Source organism: Muntiacus reevesi, chromosome 22, assembly GCF_963930625.1.
Source record: "Muntiacus reevesi chromosome 22, mMunRee1.1, whole genome shotgun sequence".
Classification (NCBI taxonomy): domain Eukaryota; kingdom Metazoa; phylum Chordata; class Mammalia; order Artiodactyla; family Cervidae; genus Muntiacus; species Muntiacus reevesi.
The window spans coordinates 25,058,744-25,081,646 of NC_089270.1; the positions used below are offsets into that span (position 1 = coordinate 25,058,744).

At 38.8% G+C, this 22,903-nt stretch overlaps 2 protein-coding genes and 1 non-coding gene across 3 annotated transcripts in view; 2 read left to right on the forward strand and 1 right to left on the reverse strand.

Annotated features, from left to right (window-relative positions):
- ART3 (ADP-ribosyltransferase 3 (inactive)) overlaps positions 1 to 22,903 on the reverse strand; it is a 130,755-nt gene that overhangs the window by 106,306 nt on the left and 1,546 nt on the right. The gene's annotated exons all lie outside the window — the stretch shown is intronic.
- On the forward strand, positions 15,445 to 20,636 carry CXCL9 (C-X-C motif chemokine ligand 9). Its single transcript, XM_065914610.1, has 4 exons — positions 15,445 to 15,575; positions 16,908 to 17,034; positions 18,524 to 18,608; positions 20,020 to 20,636. The coding sequence occupies exons 1-4, from the start codon at positions 15,512 to 15,514 to the stop codon at positions 20,122 to 20,124; spliced, it is 381 nt and encodes a 126-aa protein (XP_065770682.1). The 5' UTR covers positions 15,445 to 15,511; the 3' UTR covers positions 20,125 to 20,636.
- TRNAF-GAA (transfer RNA phenylalanine (anticodon GAA)) lies at positions 15,984 to 16,055 on the forward strand. The gene has a single exon. It is a non-coding gene; the product is annotated as a tRNA-Phe (tRNA).

Sequence of the window (22,903 nt, forward strand, 5' to 3'; positions counted from 1 at the left end):
TACCCCAATGAAGGAAACTGAAAAGACAGATAAAAATCTAATGCAGAGAGAGAAAGCACAAACACTAACACCACATTTTATGGCCCTTACTATGAAAACCTTAAGGGGATCACAGCAAAATTGAAGTGGCAGAATTTCTCCTTCCTGCCCTCTCATTTTCTCTTTCTTCCTGACCCCATGAATTTATACAAAAGATCACCTATTTTGTTCTCAACCAACTGCCAGCTACCTTTCAAGAGAGCTTTAAATTGTTCTCTGTTCAAAGGCAGGGCATTCTCATTTCACAAACATTTATCCCTACTATACACCCAGGTTAAAAGAAATTACTACACTGTGAGTTTATAATTTATTATTAATGACAGAAACAAACGTAAATAAATATGAACTGAAAAAACTCCAAATGTACAAAGAAAATAGAGAAAATCAGGGAAGCCCTTCCTGGGAAAGTGATGGCAATCTGAAATTTGAAAGACATGTATATATCTGATAGGTAGAAAAATAAAAGTGAATTCTAGTAAAGGAAAGAGCATGTACAAAAACACAGGTGTGAAACAGCACAGTGTATTCAGTTTCGAAGAATGGAAGTTTAAATGGATATTGTGAGAAATGATTTTGAGAAGACACACAGGAATTAGACCAAGAAAAATTCTTTCTATTCTAAGTATGCCATCATTATCATTACATATTTATAAACTATATACATATTATAAAACATACATGAAAAAATGTACAAGACTGCTTGACTATGTTGTAGTAACAAAGCTCTCAAAATATTAAAGATGCACCACAATAAAGATTTATTTCTTGCTCACACCAAGTTCCATGCGGGTGGGCAGAGCGTCTACACTAACTCAAGAACAGTCTCCCTCCACCTCAGCTGAGGGTCGCCATGACAGGAAGAGAAGGGTGAAGTGGCATCTTGGCTCTTAAATGCTATATAGTCTACACCGCCTTGTCCAGAACAAGGGACTGCTTTACTTAATTGCCATGAGGGATATAAATTTGGAAGGGAATGTGTACTTGCCTCTTATACAAATAGAAAAAAATTTAATGAGATTATTAAAAATTATAAGCCAGAAAACAAGGCTCATGCAGAAACCTAGTTCAGGAAGAGAAATCTATGAAGATATTTTAAAAAATAAAAGTCTCTATTCTTAGGGAAGTTAAGAGGTGAAAAAGAATGTCTTTTCTAAGCAGAAAGCTGATGTAAGTAAAATTTGATGTACACAGTGAACAAAATGGACGTATCTACTGTATTTCAGTCATGTTGTAAATCTAAGGGGGAGAATCTCTTTTTTTTTTGGCAGGGGGAGGGAATATATGGCCTACAACATCCAATATGTTGCAACCTGATTTAAGAACACTGGCTTCCTATAAAGAAAGGAAAATGGGAAAGGGAAAAGTAATTTTGTCTCTTAATTTTCTTTGTCAAACCATACTTGGTTAATTCATGTCCCATATCTAGACCTTGATAACTGAATAATACTGTTCTCCCTCCATTCAGAGACTGGCTGAGAACTTCAATAAAGCAGTAAGAATTCAATATTTAGTTAGTCATTAAAGCTTGTATGGACCTCTGTTTTCTCAAATAAAAGAGAAGTAGATATCTTCCATATATGTTGCTAGGACAAAAAACTATCAAGGGCTAATTAAAATACTATTTCTACATTACTTTGCTGACAAAAGTCTGTCTAGTCAAAGCTATGGTTTTTCCAGTAGTAATGTATGGATGTGAGAGTTGGACCATAAAGAAAGCTGAACGCTGAAGAATTGATGCTTTTGAACTGTGGTGTTAAGAGAAAACTCTTGAGAGTCCCATGGACTGCAAGAAGATCAAACCAGTCAATCCTAAAAGAAATCAGTCCTGAATATTCATTGGAACGACTGATGTTGAAGCTCCAATACCATAGTCACCTGATGCAAAGAACTGACTCCTTCGAAAAGACCTTGATGCTGGGAAATATCGAAAGCAGAAGGAGAAGGGGACAACAGAGGATGAGATGGTTGGATGGCATCACTGACTCAATGGACATGAGTTTGAGCAAGCTCCGGAAGATGGTGGAGGACAGGGAAGCCTGGCGTGCTGCAGTCCATGGGGTCATAAAAAGTCAGGCACAACTGAGTGACTGAAAACATGATAAGATTATATATGATTTTTTTAAATTTTATTTTCAAGTTTCCCATAAGAACATTTTTACTGTTTTTTTTTTTTAATTATAATAGAAGGGGAAAAGTTAAGCAATTTTCAAAGACACTGAATTTTAAGTGTCGGTCTTAAAGGACTAAGATTTATGCTCTCAGGGACCTTTATGAAACTAATCATCTCTGAAAAAAGATCTGAACTGAGAACAGAGTCATACAGATACCAGAACTTCTTTCTCCATGCTAGACTAAAACTTAATGCCTCGTGTTAAAAATCACTGACCTATTAGTGAATGTATTTTGGATCACCATATAATAATGTATGGTGATCCAAATGTATTTGTATTCAGTCTCCTTGCTTAAGCTCTTGCCTGCTACAGGTTATTCACTATACAAGTCACTGCAGTATTTATAAAACATAAACATAATTATATTTCTCCCCTGGTTTCATCCTTCCAATACCATTCCACCACACTTGACATGAAATCCAAAATTCATCATAGTCTGCAAGGCTCTGCATAACTCTCCTACCTCATTCCTACCCCTCTCCACCTCTACCTTTCTACTTTAGCCATACTAGTCTCCTATTACTTCTCAAATACAGCAAGCATATTCCCATCACTTCCACAGCATTCCACAAGTATTCCACAAGAACACTGGAGTGGGTTGCCAGAATCTCCTCCAGAGGATCTTCCCAACCCAGGGATCAAACCCAGGTCTCCTGCATTACAGGCAGATTTTTTACCACTAGTACCATTTGGGAAGCCCCAAATAGAGGAGCATCCCTGGGTGGGACACTCTTAAACCTTAGGAAAAAGTAAACTTGGAAATAAAGAGAAGCTTACTAGTTGTGTTGACTCATCACAGGCACAGAAGGCATGACAACCTTCTCCCATTACAATATCCACTATGTGTACTGGCAAACTGTTTACTAAACTATGAGAGGCCCCTACTGGAAATAGAATTAAGGTTAGGTTTTAAGCAGGAGCTTCCATGACTTTCAAAAATAAATGTGCTTTAAAACTAAATTTAATGCTGTAACAGCACCAAAACCTGTTAAGAGTAGGGGAAATCCATGCTCCTCTCACAGGGTTTCATTCTGAGAGACACTTATTTCAAAATCAAAAATAACTTGTCTTGTTCTCACTTGTGATAGAGACAAGCATGTTGTTTACATATTATGCAACATTTTCCCAGTTCATTCAAATTGAATTAGAGCCAGAATATGGCCATCTCATTTCCTAGGTTCAGATGCAAGAGACAAACTCCCTTACTTTTACTTTAGTTACTACAGAATAGGAAAAGAGGACAAAAGGAGAAATTGAAAAAAGTTTAACATCAATTTCATCTTAAGCAGAGTTAAAGAGTCTGTCCAACTCCATCATTCCCAGAAGACTTTTACCTTGGTATGTGTGGTTTTCAAGGCTCAACAATCTCTTAAAATTATAAGCAAAACATACAAATGCACACATATAGGTAGCCTTTACCAGACTGTCAAAGATCTCAACAACCTCCAAATGGCTAAAAACCATAAGTCTGTACTAATTCATTCAAGACCTTGAACAGACCATTTCAGTTTGCAGAACATCCACGTCAGGCCACTAAGACATCAATATACATACTTCAATCTGGGTAATCTTACATGCAAATGACTCTGGACATATTTGGCTAGTATGGGGATTTAGAAACCTGAGCTGACTTCAAGATCTGGCCTTAAAGGAGATATTAATAGTCATTATTTCCAAGGTATTCCTAGAATTTCAAGACTATCTCAACTATTTTATTATCCATAATACCACCTCTTTTTAAAACTTCTAGAACCACTGAGGGCACAAACTTGCTCTGTCAGAAATTAAAGACATTCTTTAGATTACTATATGAGACTAAAGGGATTCCTGGTATATTCTCAACTCAAATTCAACTTAGTAAATACTAACTGTGCACCTACTATCTTCAAGATCCAATGAGGCAAACAAAGACAACATGATATCTGACCTTAAATTTTTTATACTCCAGTGAGAAAAAAGCACATATATAAACCAAATATCACCAGCAATCAAAGGTAGGAAACACTAATGTTTAGATAACTGGTATTGTAAGTAATGCTGATCAAAAAAGAAATCTATTGTGTTGGAAGTGATAAACGTCTTAGACACAGTTAGTAGAAATACCCTGTGTTAAATTCAAAGGAACATGTAAGTATCACTAAAACACTACAGGAATACAAATTAACTTTCCTCAAGATAAAAGAATGCTTATCTTCTTATAATCACATGAGATATAAAGAGATCAAAGTCATACTTTGACTAAACGGAATAAGGGTAAAATTGAGACTAAATCATGAAGGTGCCATTCTAAACTGTGTAGGTAACTGGACTTCTCATCTTGTTAATTTTGTTTTATTAAGAAAAGCCCACACAGTAACAAAGTCAACCATAAACAGAGGCAGAACAATATGTAGTCTAGTTTGGTTTTTGTTTAGTCGCTAAGTCATGTCAGACTCATTAGTGACTCCCTGGATAGTAGCCTGTCAGGCTCCTCTGTCCATGGAATTCTGGAGTGGGTTGCCAGGCAAGAATACTGGAGTGGGGATCTTTCCTTCTTCAGGGGATCTTTCTGACTAAGGGATCAAACCCACATCTCCTGCAATGACAGGAGATTCTTTACCACTCAGCCACCTGGGAAGCCTAGCCTAGCCAGATCCACCTTAATAGTGGTACCTGGAAGGCGTTTGGGAAGCTTCCGTACAATGAACAAAGAAAGTCCTGTTAAAAGGGAAACTGAGGCACACACATTGATATTTTTCAAAAGTTTATTTGAGGAAACATTAATTCAAATCAAGCAGTGCCAAACCAAAGCTGGTTAGAAACACTCCACTGACAGGAGCTAGGGCTGAGGTTTTTATAGAGAAGATGCAGAAGCAAAGGAAGGAAATTATTCGATTGATTACAACTTAAATAGCTGCCTTACTTGGGAAAGCCTAGTTGATTGGTTTTTATTTTTTCAGATTCAAGTGCACTGACTCTGGTTTTAGTTTGCTTGTGTAGGCTACCAAGGCACTAAATCCACCTCTATCTAATGGCTTCCTTGTTTAATTACCTTAACAATTCATTTTAAAAAATCTGATTACAGTCATAAGGAATTATAGTAACTATATATGTTATTGAATTTAGATCATGCAGATCAATTATACCTCCTGATGACTAACAGGTACAAAAAAATGAAATGCATGTGGATCTACACTGTCTCACTCTAACTGATACTCATTATCACTCAGAAGGAATACTAATGGGAGCAGGATAATACAGTCAACATAATAAATTCTAAACTAAGTTTAAGAGCTACAGAGGAAAAGGAAAGACAAACTAGGGCTGTGGTGTATTCAGGGAAGATTTGACAAAGAAAACGGAATTCTAAGTGAAATTCTTATTGAGGAGTTTGCTGAAGTTCAGCCTGGCCAAGAAGCAAGAATCACAGCATTAGCAATATAGACAGCCACCATTCATATACACACAAAGACCTCTGTAAATAGCTCACCATACTTTGGGACTAAGTAAAACAATTATTTAGCTTGCAGGAAAAGAATGGATTGAGATGGAAAATAAAATCCCAAGTCAAAAGACCATCATTTACTGACGCATCTCATCTGTGTTTTAGAACATAAAAACAGAACCTAACTAAATTGGAATTACACATTTTGGTAGAAACAGAATTATGAGTAATAACACGATGCATTACATCTAATTAAATCACTCAAAACAAAAATTCACCTAACACAAAATTGTGAAGTAACTATACTCCAATTAAAAAATTCACAATTAAAGTAACAGATGAATTTTCACAAATTACACATCAGTAACCACAAAGCCTGACTAACAAATACCACAAAAACCAGAGGAGAAAGACAGGCAAGATATATTCACAATGGCAGACACTATAACATTATTTGAAATGTTAGATCATAATTTTCAACTGGGAGCATATACCAGGAGAAATATATCTGAATCTTGGAATGAGTAGCAAATATAGTTTGAAACATCCAATTTTGTAATTTGTAAAACAGTAACACTATTTTTGTAATAAAAACTACAAAAAAAATAAATTTATACAATCCTCTTGGCTTGCTGTAGGAATTCTCAGAAGATAGGATAAGAAAGTTTTCAGAGTAAGCCTTAGCATAAATGCCATATATTAACATTTGCTTGCTACAAACACAACAGGCATTTTTTGTTTCAAGAGAAGCATATGTTTTATTTTAAAATCAAGTTTGAAATTTTGGGTACTATAGTACAATACAAAAGGTGCTCTTAGTTCCCAAAAACTAACTTCTGTCACATCTGCTACTTCCTCTATTTCAAGACTTCCAGATCCTCTTGATTCTACAAGGTGTAAACCAAGAACATTTTCAAAATTATACCATTTAGATTCCGACTTGAGGTACCAACAAGTGATGGAATCAAAAGGGAATGGTTTTAGGTTATGGGCACTGACATGCAAAAGAGATAAAATATTCACTTATTTCCCATATAAATTTAGTATATATTGCAAAGGATACAATCTAATCTCATCTGAGAAAAGAAATCCAAAAGTAATATCTGGAATTCAACTTTAATTCAGATCTCTAAGATAACTTTCTGAAATTCATTTTGAATAAAATTTACCCTAACATACACGAGCAGACTTTGTGTGTCATTCTACTTGTCCTGACCTACATTTATAAAGCCATGTCAGGTCACTGGTTGACCACAACACAAGTAAACAAATTTCAGTGACCACACATAACAAATATCCACTTTGCAAAAATACTTGGTAAAGAAACATATGGATGTTTTCAGTCATCAAGTGAGAGAATTAGATTTCCAGAGTTCCTACTATACTGAGAATGTCTAGTTTTCAACAACAAGAAAGGCATACAAAGAAACACGAAAGTACAGCCCTTTCAAAAAGGAAGAGCTGACAAAAACCATTCCTGAAGAAACCCAGACACTCATGGGACTTACTAGACAAAGATGTTAAATCAACCATCTTAAAATATGCTCAAAGAGCTAAAGGAAATCATGTACAAAGAATAAGAGGAAACTGGGAAAAATGCTGTGTGAAGAAAACGAGTGTATCAATAGAGACAGAAATGACAAAAAGGAGCCAAATACAAATTCTGTAGCTGAAAAGTAAAAAACTGAAATGAAAAATTCACTAGAGGGGTTTACCAGCATTCTGAGCCAGCAGAAGAAAGAATCAGCAAATTTGAAAATAAGTCAATTGAAATTACTGGCATCTGAGGAGCAAGAAAAAAAAAATGGAAAAAAGTGAACAGAGCCTAAGGGACTTATGGAATACCATAAAATAAAGTAATATAATGCAAGTCCCAGAAGGAGAAAAGAGAAAGGGATAGAAAGAATATTCAAAGAAATAATGACCCAAAATTTCCCAAGTCTAGCGGAACACATGAGTCTACACCCAAGAAGTTCAGTGAATTTCAAGCAGGATAAACTGAAAGAGATAGATAATAATCAAATCCTCACCAATGAGAGACAGAGAATCTTGAAAGCACTGAGAGAGAAGTGATTCATCATATACAAAGGATCGTTAATAAGATTAATAGTTAACTTCTCATCAAAAGCCATGGAGACGAGAAGGCCGAGAGGTGACATATTTTAAATTCTGAAAGAAAAAAAATTCTGTCAATCAAAAATTCTAAATCTGGCAAAACTATCTTTTAAGAATGAAGGAGAAACAAAAGCATTTCCAGATAACAGAAACTAAGGGAGTTCACTGCCATTAGACTTGCCTTACAAGAAATGCTAAAGGAGTCCTTCAGACTAAAGAGAAAGGACACTAGACAATAAACTGAAACTATGAAAAAATAGAGAACACTGGTAAAAGTAATTACATAGTGAAGAAAGAGGAGGAAGAAAGTGGAGTCACCACCACCTAAACTATATTGCTGGAGAGGCAAGCCACATGGAGGAGTCTTCAGGAGCCATTTAACAGCTGGGACTATATTGCTGAAGAAAAAAGTTACATGGATAAGACCTGTGATGCCATTTTGGACATCCAGTCCAGTAAAGCCTTCTTATGACTCTAGCCCCAGTTGCTGATCGCAAGAGAAAAATCACTAACAAACTTCAGTGGGAAAGTTAGGTATTAACTTAGAGATAAGTAACTTAAATTCACACTTTATATCAGGCAATAGTTCATAGTTTGAAACAATCAATTATGGACAATCTCTATTTTATAGAAATAAAAGTCAATATATTATAATAATGAAAATCTTCTAAATCATTAAAAGCAAACACGAAGAAGAAAACACTGAGCCTGATGAAATGAAATACATATGAGGATGGAGGGTCAATGAAACTCTCATTCACTCACTAACAGTGGAAGCATAAATTGGTATAACTTCTTAAATTGAATATATACACACTCTATGAACCAGTAATTCCACTCCCAATGATACACTCAAGAGAAATGCATATACGTGTGGACCAAAAGGTGCACACAAGAACACTCACAACACCAAATGGGAAACAATCAAAATGTCCATCAACTGGATGTATACACCACTGTAAGTCATACAACAGAATATTGTAAGAAAAATTAAAATGAACAAACAACTCCTCCACACATAACATGGATGAATCTCAAAAATATAATCCTTAGAGAAAGAAATAAGACACTAAATAAAACATATTGTATAATGTCATTTATATAGTTCAAAAATAGACAAAACTTACCTAAGATACAAGTTACCTTTGGGGAAGTGGGGAAGGGTACTGTCATGCCACTGACACTCAGTTAAAATTCACTGAGCCATACTGGTACACTCTCCTATACATATACATTTTCCTCCAGTATATATGCAACCAGAGCTGTCATAACAAAAGATCACACACTGAGCAGCTTAAGCAACAGGAATTTATTTTCTCACAATTCTGGATACTGGAAGTCCAAGTCCAAGGAGTCAGCAGGGTTGGTTTCTTCTGAAATCTCTCTCCATGGCTTGCTGATGGCCATCTCCTCCCTGCGTCTTCACGTGGTCTTCTCTGTACCTCTCTGCATCCTAATCTCTTCTAATAAGGTCACCAATCATAATGGTTTAGGAACCATCCTAATGATCCCATTTTAAATTAATTATCTCTTTAAAGATCCTATCTCTAAATAAACTCACATTCTGAGGTACTGGCAGTTAGAACTTCAACATATGAATTTTGGCGGACACAATCCAGCTCATATAACATGTCATACTTTGAAAAAATTATGCAAGAAATGAAGGCAACAAAATATAAAAAGCAAGTATTTTAACTGAAAATGGATTAGATCTTCCTATTCAACATCTGTAAAGAAATGACATATATTTATAATGTCAATATCCTGACTCCACTTGACAAGTGTTCCTCACAAGGTAGATGATGCAGAGATTAAGTCAATACAAACTAAAACGTCTGTAAGTTAAAAAACCAAAACTGAAATAAGCTCTGTTTCATACATTAACAAAAGTAAATGCAAATGACAAGGGAATTGGGAAATTGGTACATCTACACACTGATGAAAGTATTACAAAATCAGTCCAGTCTTACTGTCAAATTGTTTCAAAAGATATAAAAATGTTTTTAATCTTTGTGTCTAAGCTTCTAAAAAAGGAAAAATATCCCAAGAAAGTAAAATCTCTGAAAAAATAAGAGTACTCCTACTATATCTTCTTCTACTTCATTGTCTACACTGAAGTCTTTGTGTGGATCACAACAAACTGGAAAATTCTTCAAGAGATGGGACTACCAGACCACTTTACCTGCCTCCTGAGAAATCTGTATGCAGGTCAACAAGCAACAGTCAGAACCGGACATGGCATAACACTGGTTCCAAATTGGGAAAGAAGTATGTCAAGGCTGTATATTGTCACCCTGCATATTTAACTTACATGCAGAATATATCATGCAAAATGTTGGGCTGGATGAAGCACAAGCTGGAATCAAGATTGCCGAGAGAAATATCAATAACCTCAGATATGCAGATGACACCACCCTTATGGCAGAAAGCAAAGAGGAATTGAACAGTCTCTTGCTGAAGGTGAAAGAAGAGAATGAAAAAGCTGGCTTAAAACTCAACACTCAGAAAACTAAGATCATAGCATCTGGTCCCATCACTTTATGGCAAATAGATGGGGAAACAATGGAAACAGTGACAGACTTTATTTTCCTGGGGTCCAAAATCACTGCAGATGGTGACTGCAGCCACGAAATTAAAAGACACTTGCTCCTTGGAAGAAAAGCTATAACCAACCGAGACAGCATATTAAAAAGCAGAGACATTACTTTGCCGACAAAGGTCTGTACAGTCAAAGCTATGGTTTTTCCACTAGTCATGTATGGATGTGAGAGTTGAACCATAAAGAAAGTTGAGTGCTGAAGAATTGATGCCTTCGAACTGTGGTGTTGGAGAAGACTCTCGAGAGTTCCTTGGACAGCAAGGAGATCAAATCAGTCAACCCCAAAGGAACTCAGTCCTGGATATTCATTGCAAGGACTGATGCTGAAACTCAATACTTTGGCCACCTGATGCAAAGAACTAACTCACTGGAAAAGACCCTAATGCTGGGAAAGACTGAAGGCAGGAGGAGAAGGGGATGACAGAGAATGAGATGGTTGGATGGCATCACCAACTCAATGGACATGAGTTTGAGCAAGCTCCAGGAATTGGTGATCAACAGGGAAGCCTGACGTGCTGCAGTCCAAGAGGTCGCAAAGAGTTGGACGTGACTGAACTGATTACAAAAACAACAGAAACAGCTCAGTCCAGGACAGAGAATAAACAGACAACAAATAGAAGGAAGCATTTTAAATCATATAAACTACACAGATACTGGGAAATACTTATGTAAAATAAATGATACTGTTTAGTGACAAGAGTCAGATGTAGACATAGGTGTATGTGCATGTGTTTGTGAATGTTCTCATGTCACTTCCTTGGGTAAAATCCTTCAACTCGTCCTCACCACAAGGATTTACAAGGGCCTTCATCCTCTGGATCCTGCTACATTTCTAGCCTCATTGCTCATCACTCCCCTGTTATCACTCTACCCTTCACCCTCATCAAAGTTCTTGAAGTTTTTCCAGTTTCTAAAACTTAGCATACTTTTTTATGCCTCCCACCTTCTCTGAGTTCCTAATTCCAACCAAAGCTCTCTTCCAGACCTAATTTAAACAACTGTGATTTGAAGCCATGAGCCAAAGTTGTGACCTTCTCTGCACTTCCAATAACTTGTGTACAATCCTTTATCATACCACTTCTACAGTAATTGCTAGTTTACATGCTGCTTTCTTTCACTAAACTGAGTTCTTTGAGGGCAGAGATTTTTGTTCATATTTGTGTCCTAGAATAATCATAATAAAAGCTTGATGAAATAAACAAACAGCAAACGAAGGGTTTCCAAGAACACCGGATAGTTTTTCTCTTCTGAAGTTACTTAGATAAACAATCTTAATATAAATCACTTTAAAGAAATATGGTTATTTTAAACAAAAATATTTTCTTCCTTTTCAGGATAACTTTTTTCAAGTCAGGCAGCGGCTTCAACCACTGTGGTTATGTTTTAGCAGACTATAAGCTTACTTGCCAAAAGTCATAGAGCAAAAATGTTACGTTACTGCCAGCATTCATCTGCAGCTGTCCTTTAAATGATGCACTTACATTCCATCTCAGGACAGTTTATTCTCATATTTAATCCAGTCCGTAAACTTTAGATAAAATATATAAACCAGAAGGCCAGATATTATGAGGTAAAGGAGGTACGTGTTCCTTTCTGTTAACCTGAGAATGCAGACAGGACTTGAATCCCAGCCCAGCCCCCAGCGACTATGACGTGCTTGCAGGCATACTACAATATTTTAGAAGGAATGACTCCCTGCATAGGGAGGAAAGAAGGAAAAATCAAAATGCTAAGTAGAGGCTGCAGAGACTTTCAAGAAATAAACTCTTTTCAAGTAAGCATCCTTTAATCTAAAAGCTGCAGAGAGGAGGGGAAGTCCGCACTGAGAAAAATTCAAAAAGGCCTGGGGAGTTTCACTATGAGAGAAACTTGCTTCTCCTTTCAAAGTAAAAGGGAAGACTCAGATTTTCACTCCGGCATGGTCACGCTGGGCATATAATTAAACAGACCGCAGTGACCCCATAACCAAACAGACGGAAGCAGGAGGCGGGAGAGCACATGTGAAGACACAACCCTGCTCTGCTCGGGTGATATAGCACTTGGTTCCCCCGGGACAGGAACTGGAGGTTTTTTCCCCAAAGGAGGTTATCCAAAGGGAAACTGGAATTATCTATCAGTTTCGAAGGCTTTGAAAATCCTTGGCTCCCTTCCCAAGGCTGTGAGAACTGCCAGCAAGGTCCTCTTCTGGGTTTCTGTTTCTCCTAAATACCCCATCGAGCCATAAACGCCGCTTCGCTGGGGTTTTTCAGTCAGAAACATGTTTTCCTTCCAAATTTTCAGGACAATTTCCCACAGAAGGCCTGGGAAACAAGGGAGGTACGGGCCTACTCTGAGGGCGGCGAGTCCAGCCCTTAGGCCAAACACGTTAAAGCCCCGGAGAGAAAGTTCTCCTCCGGATTAAAAAAAATATGACGGGGGGCCTCGAGTGACTCCTCACTGACCCCAACGCCCCCTCCTCTTATTCAGAAGCCTTCTGCCCCAGTCACCAAGGCCCAACGACCCTCCTAGGCTTCCGCCCCGTGACCAGGCCCCTCCGAGGCCAACGTTCCCTGCGGCCTCAGCCGAAGTCAGGCGCCGAAGCTGCAAACCGGACCCCACTTCCGGCGTCCGCCGGGGAAGCGTGGCCCCCTTGGGTCGGAAGAGGGATGATACACAAGGGGGGACAGGGCAGAGAGCCGAGGCGCACAACCACTACCTTTCCCCTCGACGACGACGTGCCTCTCGGAGGGAGCAGCGCAGGCAGCAGAAACACCCAACACGGCCACGAGCGGCGCAAGACGCTCCGGCTGTGACTGCAGCTTCCCCACTGAAGGTTCTGGAAGCTGACTGGCTGGGCATGCGCAGTGCGCTCACGCTGGTAGAGCCCGGCTGCACCTCGCAGGCAGGCGCAGTACGGAGCCGGGGCCGGAGCCTCGGTTCGCTCTCTGCTTCCTTCGCAGCTGCGCGCTGGTTAACTGGATGCCTACGGGCACTGTGCTCGACACTGCACGCAGGTGTGGGCCCTCGCAAGCCTTCCTCGTTCTAGTGGTGGTGTGTGTTAAGTCGCTTCAGTGGTGTCTGACTCTTTGCGACGCTATGGACTGGAGCCCACCAGGCTCATCTGTCCATAGGAGTCTCCAGTCAAGAATACTGGAGTGGGTTACCATGCCGTCCTCCAGGGGATCTTCCTGACCCAGGGTTTGAACTCGCGTCTTTGAGTCTCCCGCATTGGCAGGCTGGTTCTTTACCACTAGCGCCATGTGGGAAGGGAGATGTTAACCTTAGGATGGCTGCTAACGTATTAATAACATTACCTCGCATGGCATTTCAACGAGAAGAAGCACGTAGTGCCACGAAATGGCATGGTAGGGGACCCGACCAAGTCTGGGGATCAGGGAAGTCTCCCCGGGGGAAATGCCAACCTGAGAATCTAAGGTGGGTAAGCAGTAGGGTAGGGAGGTAGATGCCAGGCATCTGTTCACGTGCCAGCCAGGGAACAGCATGAGTAAAAACCGTGTGATAGGAAAGGAGCATTGCCCCTCTGAGGAAATGAAGGAAGAAAAGGAGAGTTGATGGAGTAGAGAGTGATGCAAGGAGAGACTTGGGCATGGGCAGACCATTCTGGGCCTTGATCTTTATTTTAAGAAGTTTCCACCTAACTTTCCTTGCTAGAAAAAAAATGGCCACTAGCTCTGTGGTATTTTGCAGTTGAAATTCCTTGTTGCCCTTCATTTCACCAGCCTGTGAGATCAGTAACAGTTTTCTCAACTGAGGGAAGTGAAGCTCACAAACTTTGTCACACATACTTCAAGTAGCAAAGCTGGGACCAGAACCCAGCTCCACCCTACTCATGTCACAGTTGTTACCAAAATCAAGCAAAACCAAATGAGTAAGCTGTGTCAAAGTTCACCACAAGTTTTCTTCGAAAAGAATTCTTAATATTGTATTTAAGCACAATAATCTGTCTAGAAACCAGCTCAAAAATGTGCATCATGTAACAGAAAATGCTGATATCTGTTCCCCTCACACTCTACAGCATGCATTCTCAATGTGGGGGAGGAAGGGCTGCCCTCAAGGGGACAATAATTGGTTCTTGGGGTGCTAAAAATTCCTAGATATTAACAATGACTCGTGACCTGATAAAGAATCTGCCTGAAATGCAGGAGACCCAGGTTTCGATCCCTGAGTGAGGAAGAACCCCCCAAGAAGGGAATGACTACCCACTCCAGTATTCTCGCCTGGAGAATTCCATGGACAGAGGAGTCTGGCGGGCTACAGTTCGTGGAGTCACAATGAAGTTGGACAGGAGTGAGCAACTAGCACTTTGACTTTCAATTAGTAATGTTGAACTTTATACATGTGTTAATTGGCCATTTGTGTATCTTCTTTATAAACTCCTTATCAGGTATATGATTTGCAATTGTTTGCTCCCATTCCATAGGTTGCCTTTTCACCCTGTTGATTCTTTTCTTTGATACACTCTGAGGTTTTTAAGTTCAGTGTAGTACCAACTGTCTATTTTCAAATGATCCATTATTCTACCTAATCTAACCATTAAAAAATAATAATAATCCATAGCAGCAATCATAAAAACAAAATGAACTTACCAAAGTAGAAAATTACCTAGTCCCTGAGTTAATACATTAAAATGTATTTTGATAGTTTAAGATTATTGGGTAGGCAATATTAGAAAAAATAAATATGGCCATATATTATACATAAAGATATTCTACAAATAGTAAGAAAATTTGAAGAGTGTTTTACTTATCTGGACTTTCATGTTTTCCATCTGGAAACATTTCCAACCCTTTTTGTATAATTTTATTATACTCACTATATAAATTATCCTTCATCCAGGTGAGCCTCTGTGTATGCTGAAGGCTGCTAATGTTGATGGTTTCACATCTCTTACTATAAACTACCCATTTATGTGAAATGGAAAGAAATAAACTATGCAGAAATTCCCTTGGATAGGAGAGTAGGGTTTCCCCAACACAGTTAAGTTTGTAGCCAGTTTAGCTGGATCAGCTGAGACCACCAGCCAATCAGATTTTAGGAGGGAAATGGATTTTCTAAATAAATATGATTTCAAACAGCATGTTCTCTAAAGACTTTCTCAGGCTTAAAATCTAATAAAGGAGTGACTCACTAGAACAAATACAGGAGTTATTTCACTCTACCAGTATGAAGGAAAGGGGTGCTCATCTCCTTTTGGGTATCATCTTCCTGACTCTGACTGGAGTTCAAGGTAAGGGATTATAAGTTATATTAAATTGGTAAAGTCAGAGGTGTTAATTGCTATAAAAGCCTTTTGATTTGCATTGCTTTGCATGCATCAGAAAGTGATGTGAGTCACTTGTGGGCAGTTATCCAAAGTTCATATCTTGGATGGAACTACCAGGTCAAATACAAGTCTCAGTTTATGTGTGTGAATTCCTGGCATGCAGTAGGTGTTCAGTAAATGTTTGTTGCACTGTTTGGTAATGAGACAGGAGACTTTGTCTCCTCAATAATTTTTGCCAGCCTGACAGAGTTTGTTGATAAGTATGTCTGTGATTAACCAATTAAGTATCTGATAATCAGAGAGCTTGTTCCTCAGGAACAACCTTTACTAACTACCTTTGTTATTTATGGCAAATTAATGAGCTTTTCTGCTTCCCTGGTGGCTCAGAGAGTAAAGCATCTGCCTGAAATGCAGGAGACCCAGGTTCGATCCCTGGGTGGGGAACATCCTCTAGAGAAGGAAATGGCAACCCACTCCAGTATTCTTGCCTGGAGAATCCCATGGATGGAGGAGCCTGGCAGGCTACAGTCCACAGGGTCTCAAAGAGTCGGACACAGTGGAGCGATTTCAATTTCTTTCTAATGAGCTTTTCTAGACTTCAGTTCCCTCAGCAGTAAAATGGAGATTGTATAGTTATGCTTTTTCTACCTACTACTAAATGAAAAAATTAAGGAATGAAAATAGTGTATTTTAAAGAGTTTTTGAAAGCTTAAAGCACTACTGAAAACCAAGGCAGTGGGGAAGATTAGGATTAGTGGTAATTAGTTACTATAAGTAGACCTTTTTATTGAAACCAACACCAACTCCATTTCACTAAGGTCAGATTAAAAAATGGCTTTGGGAGGTGTCTGAGAAGCTATGGTCTGCATAGCCCACATGAATTAGGTATACATGTGTCTGACCTATGATAGGCATTTATTGAATATTTTAAAAATCTCTTTTCCTAAGGTTGTAAAATATGATATGAAGTGGAAGTGTTAGTCCCTCAGTCATGTCCAATTCTTTGAGACCCGATGGTCTGTAGCCCGCCAGGCTCCTCTGTCCATGGGATTCTCCCAGTAAGAAGAACCCTTGAAGAAGGGAATGGCTACCCACTTTAGTATTCTTGCCTGGAGAATCTCATGGATATAACACCATGGAGATAACACCTACCTGAAAATCTTGTGGTAATGATTGAAAGACACTCAGGAGATGATAGTAATAGTCATTACCAAGTCAAATGTATCATTTTAGTGTATCACCTAAATGAAGACATAGCTTTCAATTCATGTTTTCTACCCTCTGTTTTTCCCTTAGGAATCCCAGCAGTAAAGAATAGACGCTGTTCCTGCATCAACACCAGCCAAGGGATGATCCATCTAAAATCCTTAAAGGACCTTAAACAATTTGCTCCAAGCCCTTCTTGTGAGAAAACTGAAATCATGTAAGTAAAAACTCATTCAACACATGTCCAGCATTAAATTTAATGTGAGTACTACCCTGGGAATACTTGCCCATTCAGACACTTAAAATGCAGATGGTCGCCCCTCCATAAATCTGGTATACTTCTTTCTATTCTTCTAAAAGAATAAGCAATTTCTGGTAGAGATAAGGAACCAAGGATGATACATTACCAAAGTATTATGTGTTCATTGAAGAAAATGTTTAATATAAATTACCCAAAAGAAGAAATTAAAAATTCTCTTAAATTCTACCATCCAGTCATAAGTAGTGTCATTCTTTTGGTATATACACACACTTTTGTTTTGTGTGTACATATATAGATACAAAACATATACATACATATACATATATTTATATACACAATATATGTACACAAAAACAAAATCATATACCATATACATTTTCGTAAGCTGCTTTTTCATTAGCACTATATCATGAACTTTTCCTGTCAGTAAGTCTTGTGTAATAACATCATTTTTCCTAATAATGTCATTTTTAATGACCAAATTTTATTCTATTATATGGACATACCATAATCTATATGACCAATACCTAAATGTAAGTTATTTCCAATTTTTTTGCTATTAAAAACAGTTACTGTATCAATATTATATCTTTAATTCTCTCCTATATTAATATCTTTCTAGAGATTAGAATTGTTAGGTTAAAGATGTGTGTGTTATTCACTCAGTCATGTCTGAGTCTTTGTGACCCCATGGACAGTACCCCACTAAACTCCTCTGCCCATGAAATTCTCCAGGCAAGAATACTGGAGAACCAGGGATCCTCCCGACATGGGCTGCTGCATTGCAGAATTCTTTATCATCTGAGATACAGGGAGCGTAGAATTCCAGGCTAGGTTAAAGATATGCATATTTTAAGTTTTTCTGAAGCCTAAATCAAGGATGATGTATAGAATGACTCCTTTTATTCTTAGATTAGACAGAAATTAAAGAAAAAAAGTCCTTAAATTATTCCTGGAGAGTCTGATGTAATTTTAAAGATTCAACCAGCCCATTAATCTTGTCTTAGGGAAGCATTTTATTATGTTTTAAGTTGTTTTACTAGAAAATTTAGTAAAATTCATGCTCATTTTCATTGTTTGGGGAGGAAAGTAGGTATATTGGCAACTTTTCTATTTTATGTTTTCACTTAAGCATAAATAGCTTTTTTCAGCATAACAGAACCAATATTATCTTTAGATACAAGTTCTCCCATTGCACATATCTGTTGGATTTTTTAAATTTAGAGTTATGTGCTATCCTAGAAATGTATCTAAGTCCCCTCAGTCACTTAAAGAAATGAAAAGACAGGAAAAAGACTGAAGTCCCAGATGCTGCAAATATATTTTAATTGGGGAATTGAATTCTGTGAATAAGAGAAAGCATTTGAATCATTAAAAGTAAAAAAAAAAAAAATTCTTAAAAGTAAAAGAAAAAACCAAAAATTTGTTGCTGTTTCTTTGGTAGTGCTACAATGAAGAATGGGAATCAAGCTTGCCTAAACCCAGATTTACCAGAAGTGAAAGAACTGATTAAAAAGTGGGAGAAACAGGTGGGTGAAAAAGGAACAAGATTTGCTTTCTTTTAGAAACTAACTTTGGAAGTCAAAGAATTATGGAGTGCCTTTAAGGTTACATTTTTCACTCATGTTATTGTGCTACCATTTTTTTCCCTAGAATGTGGAATTGTATTCCTGCTTATGGTATCACTTGTCTGTCTGTCCCACTAGAATGTGTGTCCCATGTGGGTAGGGAGTTTGTCTTTCTTATCCAATATAGTACATACATATTGAATGGTAGATCGTGAGGATAGGGAATTCACTGGTGGTCCAGTCGTTAGGACTCAACATTTTCACTGCCAGGGCCCAGGTTCAATCCCTGGTCAGGGAACTATCTCATGACATAGCTTCCCCCCAACCCCCCAAAAAATAGGTAATAAGATAAAGTCCTTTCCTGCTGTAGCAGATTTGCTAACAATTAATTATAGTACAACGTGGAAAATATAAAATAAAGATATGTACAAGAATCTTGAAGATAATAGAGGAAAGAGTAATTAACTTTGCCAGAGGAGGGGGACAAGGAGAAGGTGTTAAGGAAGACTTTTCATATCAGATGATTTGATCTGGATCTTGAAGGATAAGTAGTTCACTGGGAGGGTAAGGAGAGCATGAAAAAAAAACAAGACTAGGATCATGAGATGCTCGGAGAACCTTGAACAATATGGCTTGAGTTTGTGTGGAGGAACCGAAGGGACTGAGATAGAAAAGTAGACCAGGACAAAGCCAGAGGAATCCTGTTTGAAATGCCGAGGGGTTAAGTTGGAAGAGGACCACGGCATATGTAGTTGGGAGCTTGGTTCTGGACGCTGACAGAGGAGCCGTTCTGGCACATCCCAGCTGTGCAACTTTGGCCAAGTCACCCGCTCCGAGCCTCCATCTCCTTGTCTGTAAAAACCGGATGATAATCCAACCCCTCAGGAAACGATAGTCATTCAGCCGTGTCTGACTCTTTGCAACCCCATGGACTGTAGCCCACCAGGCTTCTCTGTCCATGGAATTTTCCAGGCAAGAATACTGGAGTGGGTTGCCATTTCCTACTCCAGGGGATCTTCCCGACCCAAAGACTGAACCCAGATCTCTTGCATCTCCTGCATTGGCAGGCGGATTCTTTACCACTGTGCCACCTGGGAAGCCCCACAGTTGGTAGAGGTGGGTCATGAGCAAGATTGGAGTGGGGATAGCCCAGAAAATAGGCAAAAGAAAACCAGTTAGAAGGCTATTGCTTCTTCATCAAAATAACTGAAATAGAATCAAAAGGAGCCTCTCTGAGAGTGATGCAACTTTAAACTGGTTATGAGGATAAATAAAGACCACAGTCGAGAGAGTCCAAATATAATATAAGGAAGGAAAAATGATAAGATAGAGAAACACTACCCCCCCCCTTTTTTTTGCTGTCTCCTCACAGGTCAACGAAAAGAAAAAGCAAAAGAAAGGGAAAAAATATCAAAAAACCAAGAAAGTTTCAAAAGTTAAAAGATCTCAACGTTCTTCTCAAAAGAAGACTACATGAACTCCCACTTCATCAACCACTATCTTGTGTTAAACAGGTTCTTTTAAACTAACTGAAATAAATCCTGAAAGGGATGGCATCTTAATACAAAAGCTTGTTGATCTGACTAGCAAATTTACAACATTATTTTGTACTTGTAATTAAATCTAGAAAATTGCTTTTCAAAACCCAAATGTGAACAGTTGTTAGAGGCTATAGTTTGTCTTTGTTCTTCCACCTCCGACCAACTGAATTTCCCATGCTTAAGCCCACAGTCTTAGCAACACCCACATCTGGACAAATGTCGTCACAGCTACAGCCCACACACAACAGCTGCCTGGGAGAGCAGCTGCAGGCTTCCCAGTCCTCCAAGAACATCCTGAGGCCCAGGTCAGCAGGCCCCGCAGCCTGGCAGCGTGCTGACAAGCAAAGCAGTTTGGAGTCGAGCTGGGCCTTGCCAAGCTGCTGTAGCTGTCAGCATCTGTATTTGCATCAGCCTCTGGGCCTCATATACAGTGTATCTGAGAGATTCATGCCGGTTATTCCTCTGGGGAGGGGGGGGCCGGGGGGGCGTCACCACTGAAGACCCCTAGCACTTGGCTTTCAGAACCTTCCATCTGGTGTTGAGGCCGTGGGACTCCATCTCACCTGCCCACACCGACTGCTTCATTCCTTCCTGTTCCCTTTGCTTCAGTCAAGCCAGCTCCCCACCATCCTCCCACGGTTCAGTGTCCACCCCCTCTACCACACAGGTCACATCCTACCTTACCTGGGTCTACAGCTTTCTCAGTCTTCCCCCAACACCCCATGGAAATACCTCCTTCCCCTCACACGTACTTGCTTGATCCGGTCTTCAAGGGTCATTTTCATCCTGCCTCTGCAACAAAATCTTTTCACTTGGATTTTTTTTTAAGACTCCTATTTCACTGGTGTTCAACACCATACAAGGGGGCACTTCATTACTTTCTAACTATTTTTTTGCTTGTTCATTTTAATTCTCCAACAAGGTTGTCAGCTCCTTGAGGGTAAGGGGCATAGTTTATTTCCCTGAATCTGCCACCATGCCTAATATACTGTGGAACTAGGTTTTGAATCATTTAATTGCAGTTGTTACAGGTAAGAGGACAATAGACCGTCTCCTCAAAGCAGGAGGAGTTAATTGACTACTCCATATAGTCTAACCCTGGTAACATCTTTTATTCATTATCTTCAAGGACTGACGGTGATGCAACATCCTTGTTTTTCTTTTTTCTTTTTTGAGTGTGTGTTAAACAGCTTTAATCTCGGTCATTGCGGCTTCTCAGCATAGTAAGAGATATGGCACGTGATCAACATGTTTTGTTCTGGGGATGCATCCTTGTTTTATTGTCACAGGATGTCAACTTGGCCTCTCCAACGGATAAGAAGGAAACATTTAAATCATTTGTGGATATTCTAAACTGTTTTCAATTAAATATACAGGATGCCTGGAATCATAGAATCTTACCAATGGAAAGGCGCTTTGGAGACCAACCGGTGTCTAACCTTTCCCCACAGAATATAAAAATTCCTTCAGTACCGTTCCTGACAAGCCTCAGTCTTCCAAGATCTGACAAGAAAGTCACCAAGATCCTTTTGAAAACTCATTTTAGGAAAATGTGAATTTCACTGTCGGTTTGACTTGTTTTCCAGTTTGTGAATATTGTGATTATCAATCACCACACCAGCCCGCATGGAGAGTGTATGAAGTCACCAAGTGCTAGTCACCAGTGAATCCTGTTAGTGGAGGCATGGATGGTGCCCAGCGAGCCTCTGCAGGGCTTGGAAGCCCTCTTAAAGAGGGAGTTTCAAGCACTGCATAAGAGAGGATGTCAGACCAGAATTTAACCCTGTCTAGTTTCTCAAATTTTGTCCGTCCTTACACTGCAGATGATTTTCAGTGCTGCCCAGTGGTGATCCCAAACAGCGTCTTAACTAGTCATGAGACTCTTAGCTCCTTTCATGTAACTCCCCCCAAAAATCGAAATGTTCCATAATCTGAGAGTTTGACCCAGTTACCTTGCATCTTACTGCTAGAGTGGTCAGTGTATCACTAATACCCAAAGACTACATGTTTTGACTAAATTAGCTGTGACATATATATATCATTTATATGTATACATATATCCTCTAAGCAAATATTAATTCAAAGTGGTATTGACATCTATACTCTGTACTTGGAAGTATTTTCTTTGTTAAGACAATGCTATCAGCAGCTATACTCTATAAGAATTAATTTTTGAAAATTTTTAAAAAGACAGTGCTATCAATAAATGGACCATTGCTCAGAAAAAAGTCGTGATTTTTTTAATGTCGTGAATATGTGCCTCAACTATTACATGTTTAACACTAATTCCTATGTGTCCTTATTCACTTGCTTTCATCTCAAATAAGGTGTAATTGAGATAAATACATGGAAGCTCTTTAAAGGGCTCTTTGGAGACAATAACTTCACAGAAAATTTCACACTATACCTTATAACAACATTGACCTACAAGAGTTATATGGAATGCAATTTATTTCCTAATCCTCAGGGGCAATACCATTCCAATAAGACATATATCCAAGAGACCATAAGTGTCCCAACTCTTTTCCATACCCTAAAACTATATATGTTTAAATTTTATAAAGCCTCAAGAAGTTACGGAGACCCAAATATAGGATAGGTTATTCTAGAGTCCAGGAAACTTGGGCTGAAAGTATTATGCAGTGTGGAGTCTTTAGAAAGTTGGGAGTAGACAGAGGCTATCAGCTTTGTATACTTGAGGTCCACCTGATAGAC

Coding starts and splice junctions, on each gene's coding strand:
- CXCL9 (XM_065914610.1), top strand. CDS start 15,512: ATGAAGGAAAGGGGTGCTCATCTCCTTTTGGGTATCATCTTCCTGACT. Junction 17,035..18,523: donor TGTGAGAAAACTGAAATCAT/GTAAGTAAAAAC, acceptor TTTCTTTGGTAG/TGCTACAATGAAGAATGGGA. Junction 18,609..20,019: donor TTAAAAAGTGGGAGAAACAG/GTGGGTGAAAAA, acceptor GTCTCCTCACAG/GTCAACGAAAAGAAAAAGCA.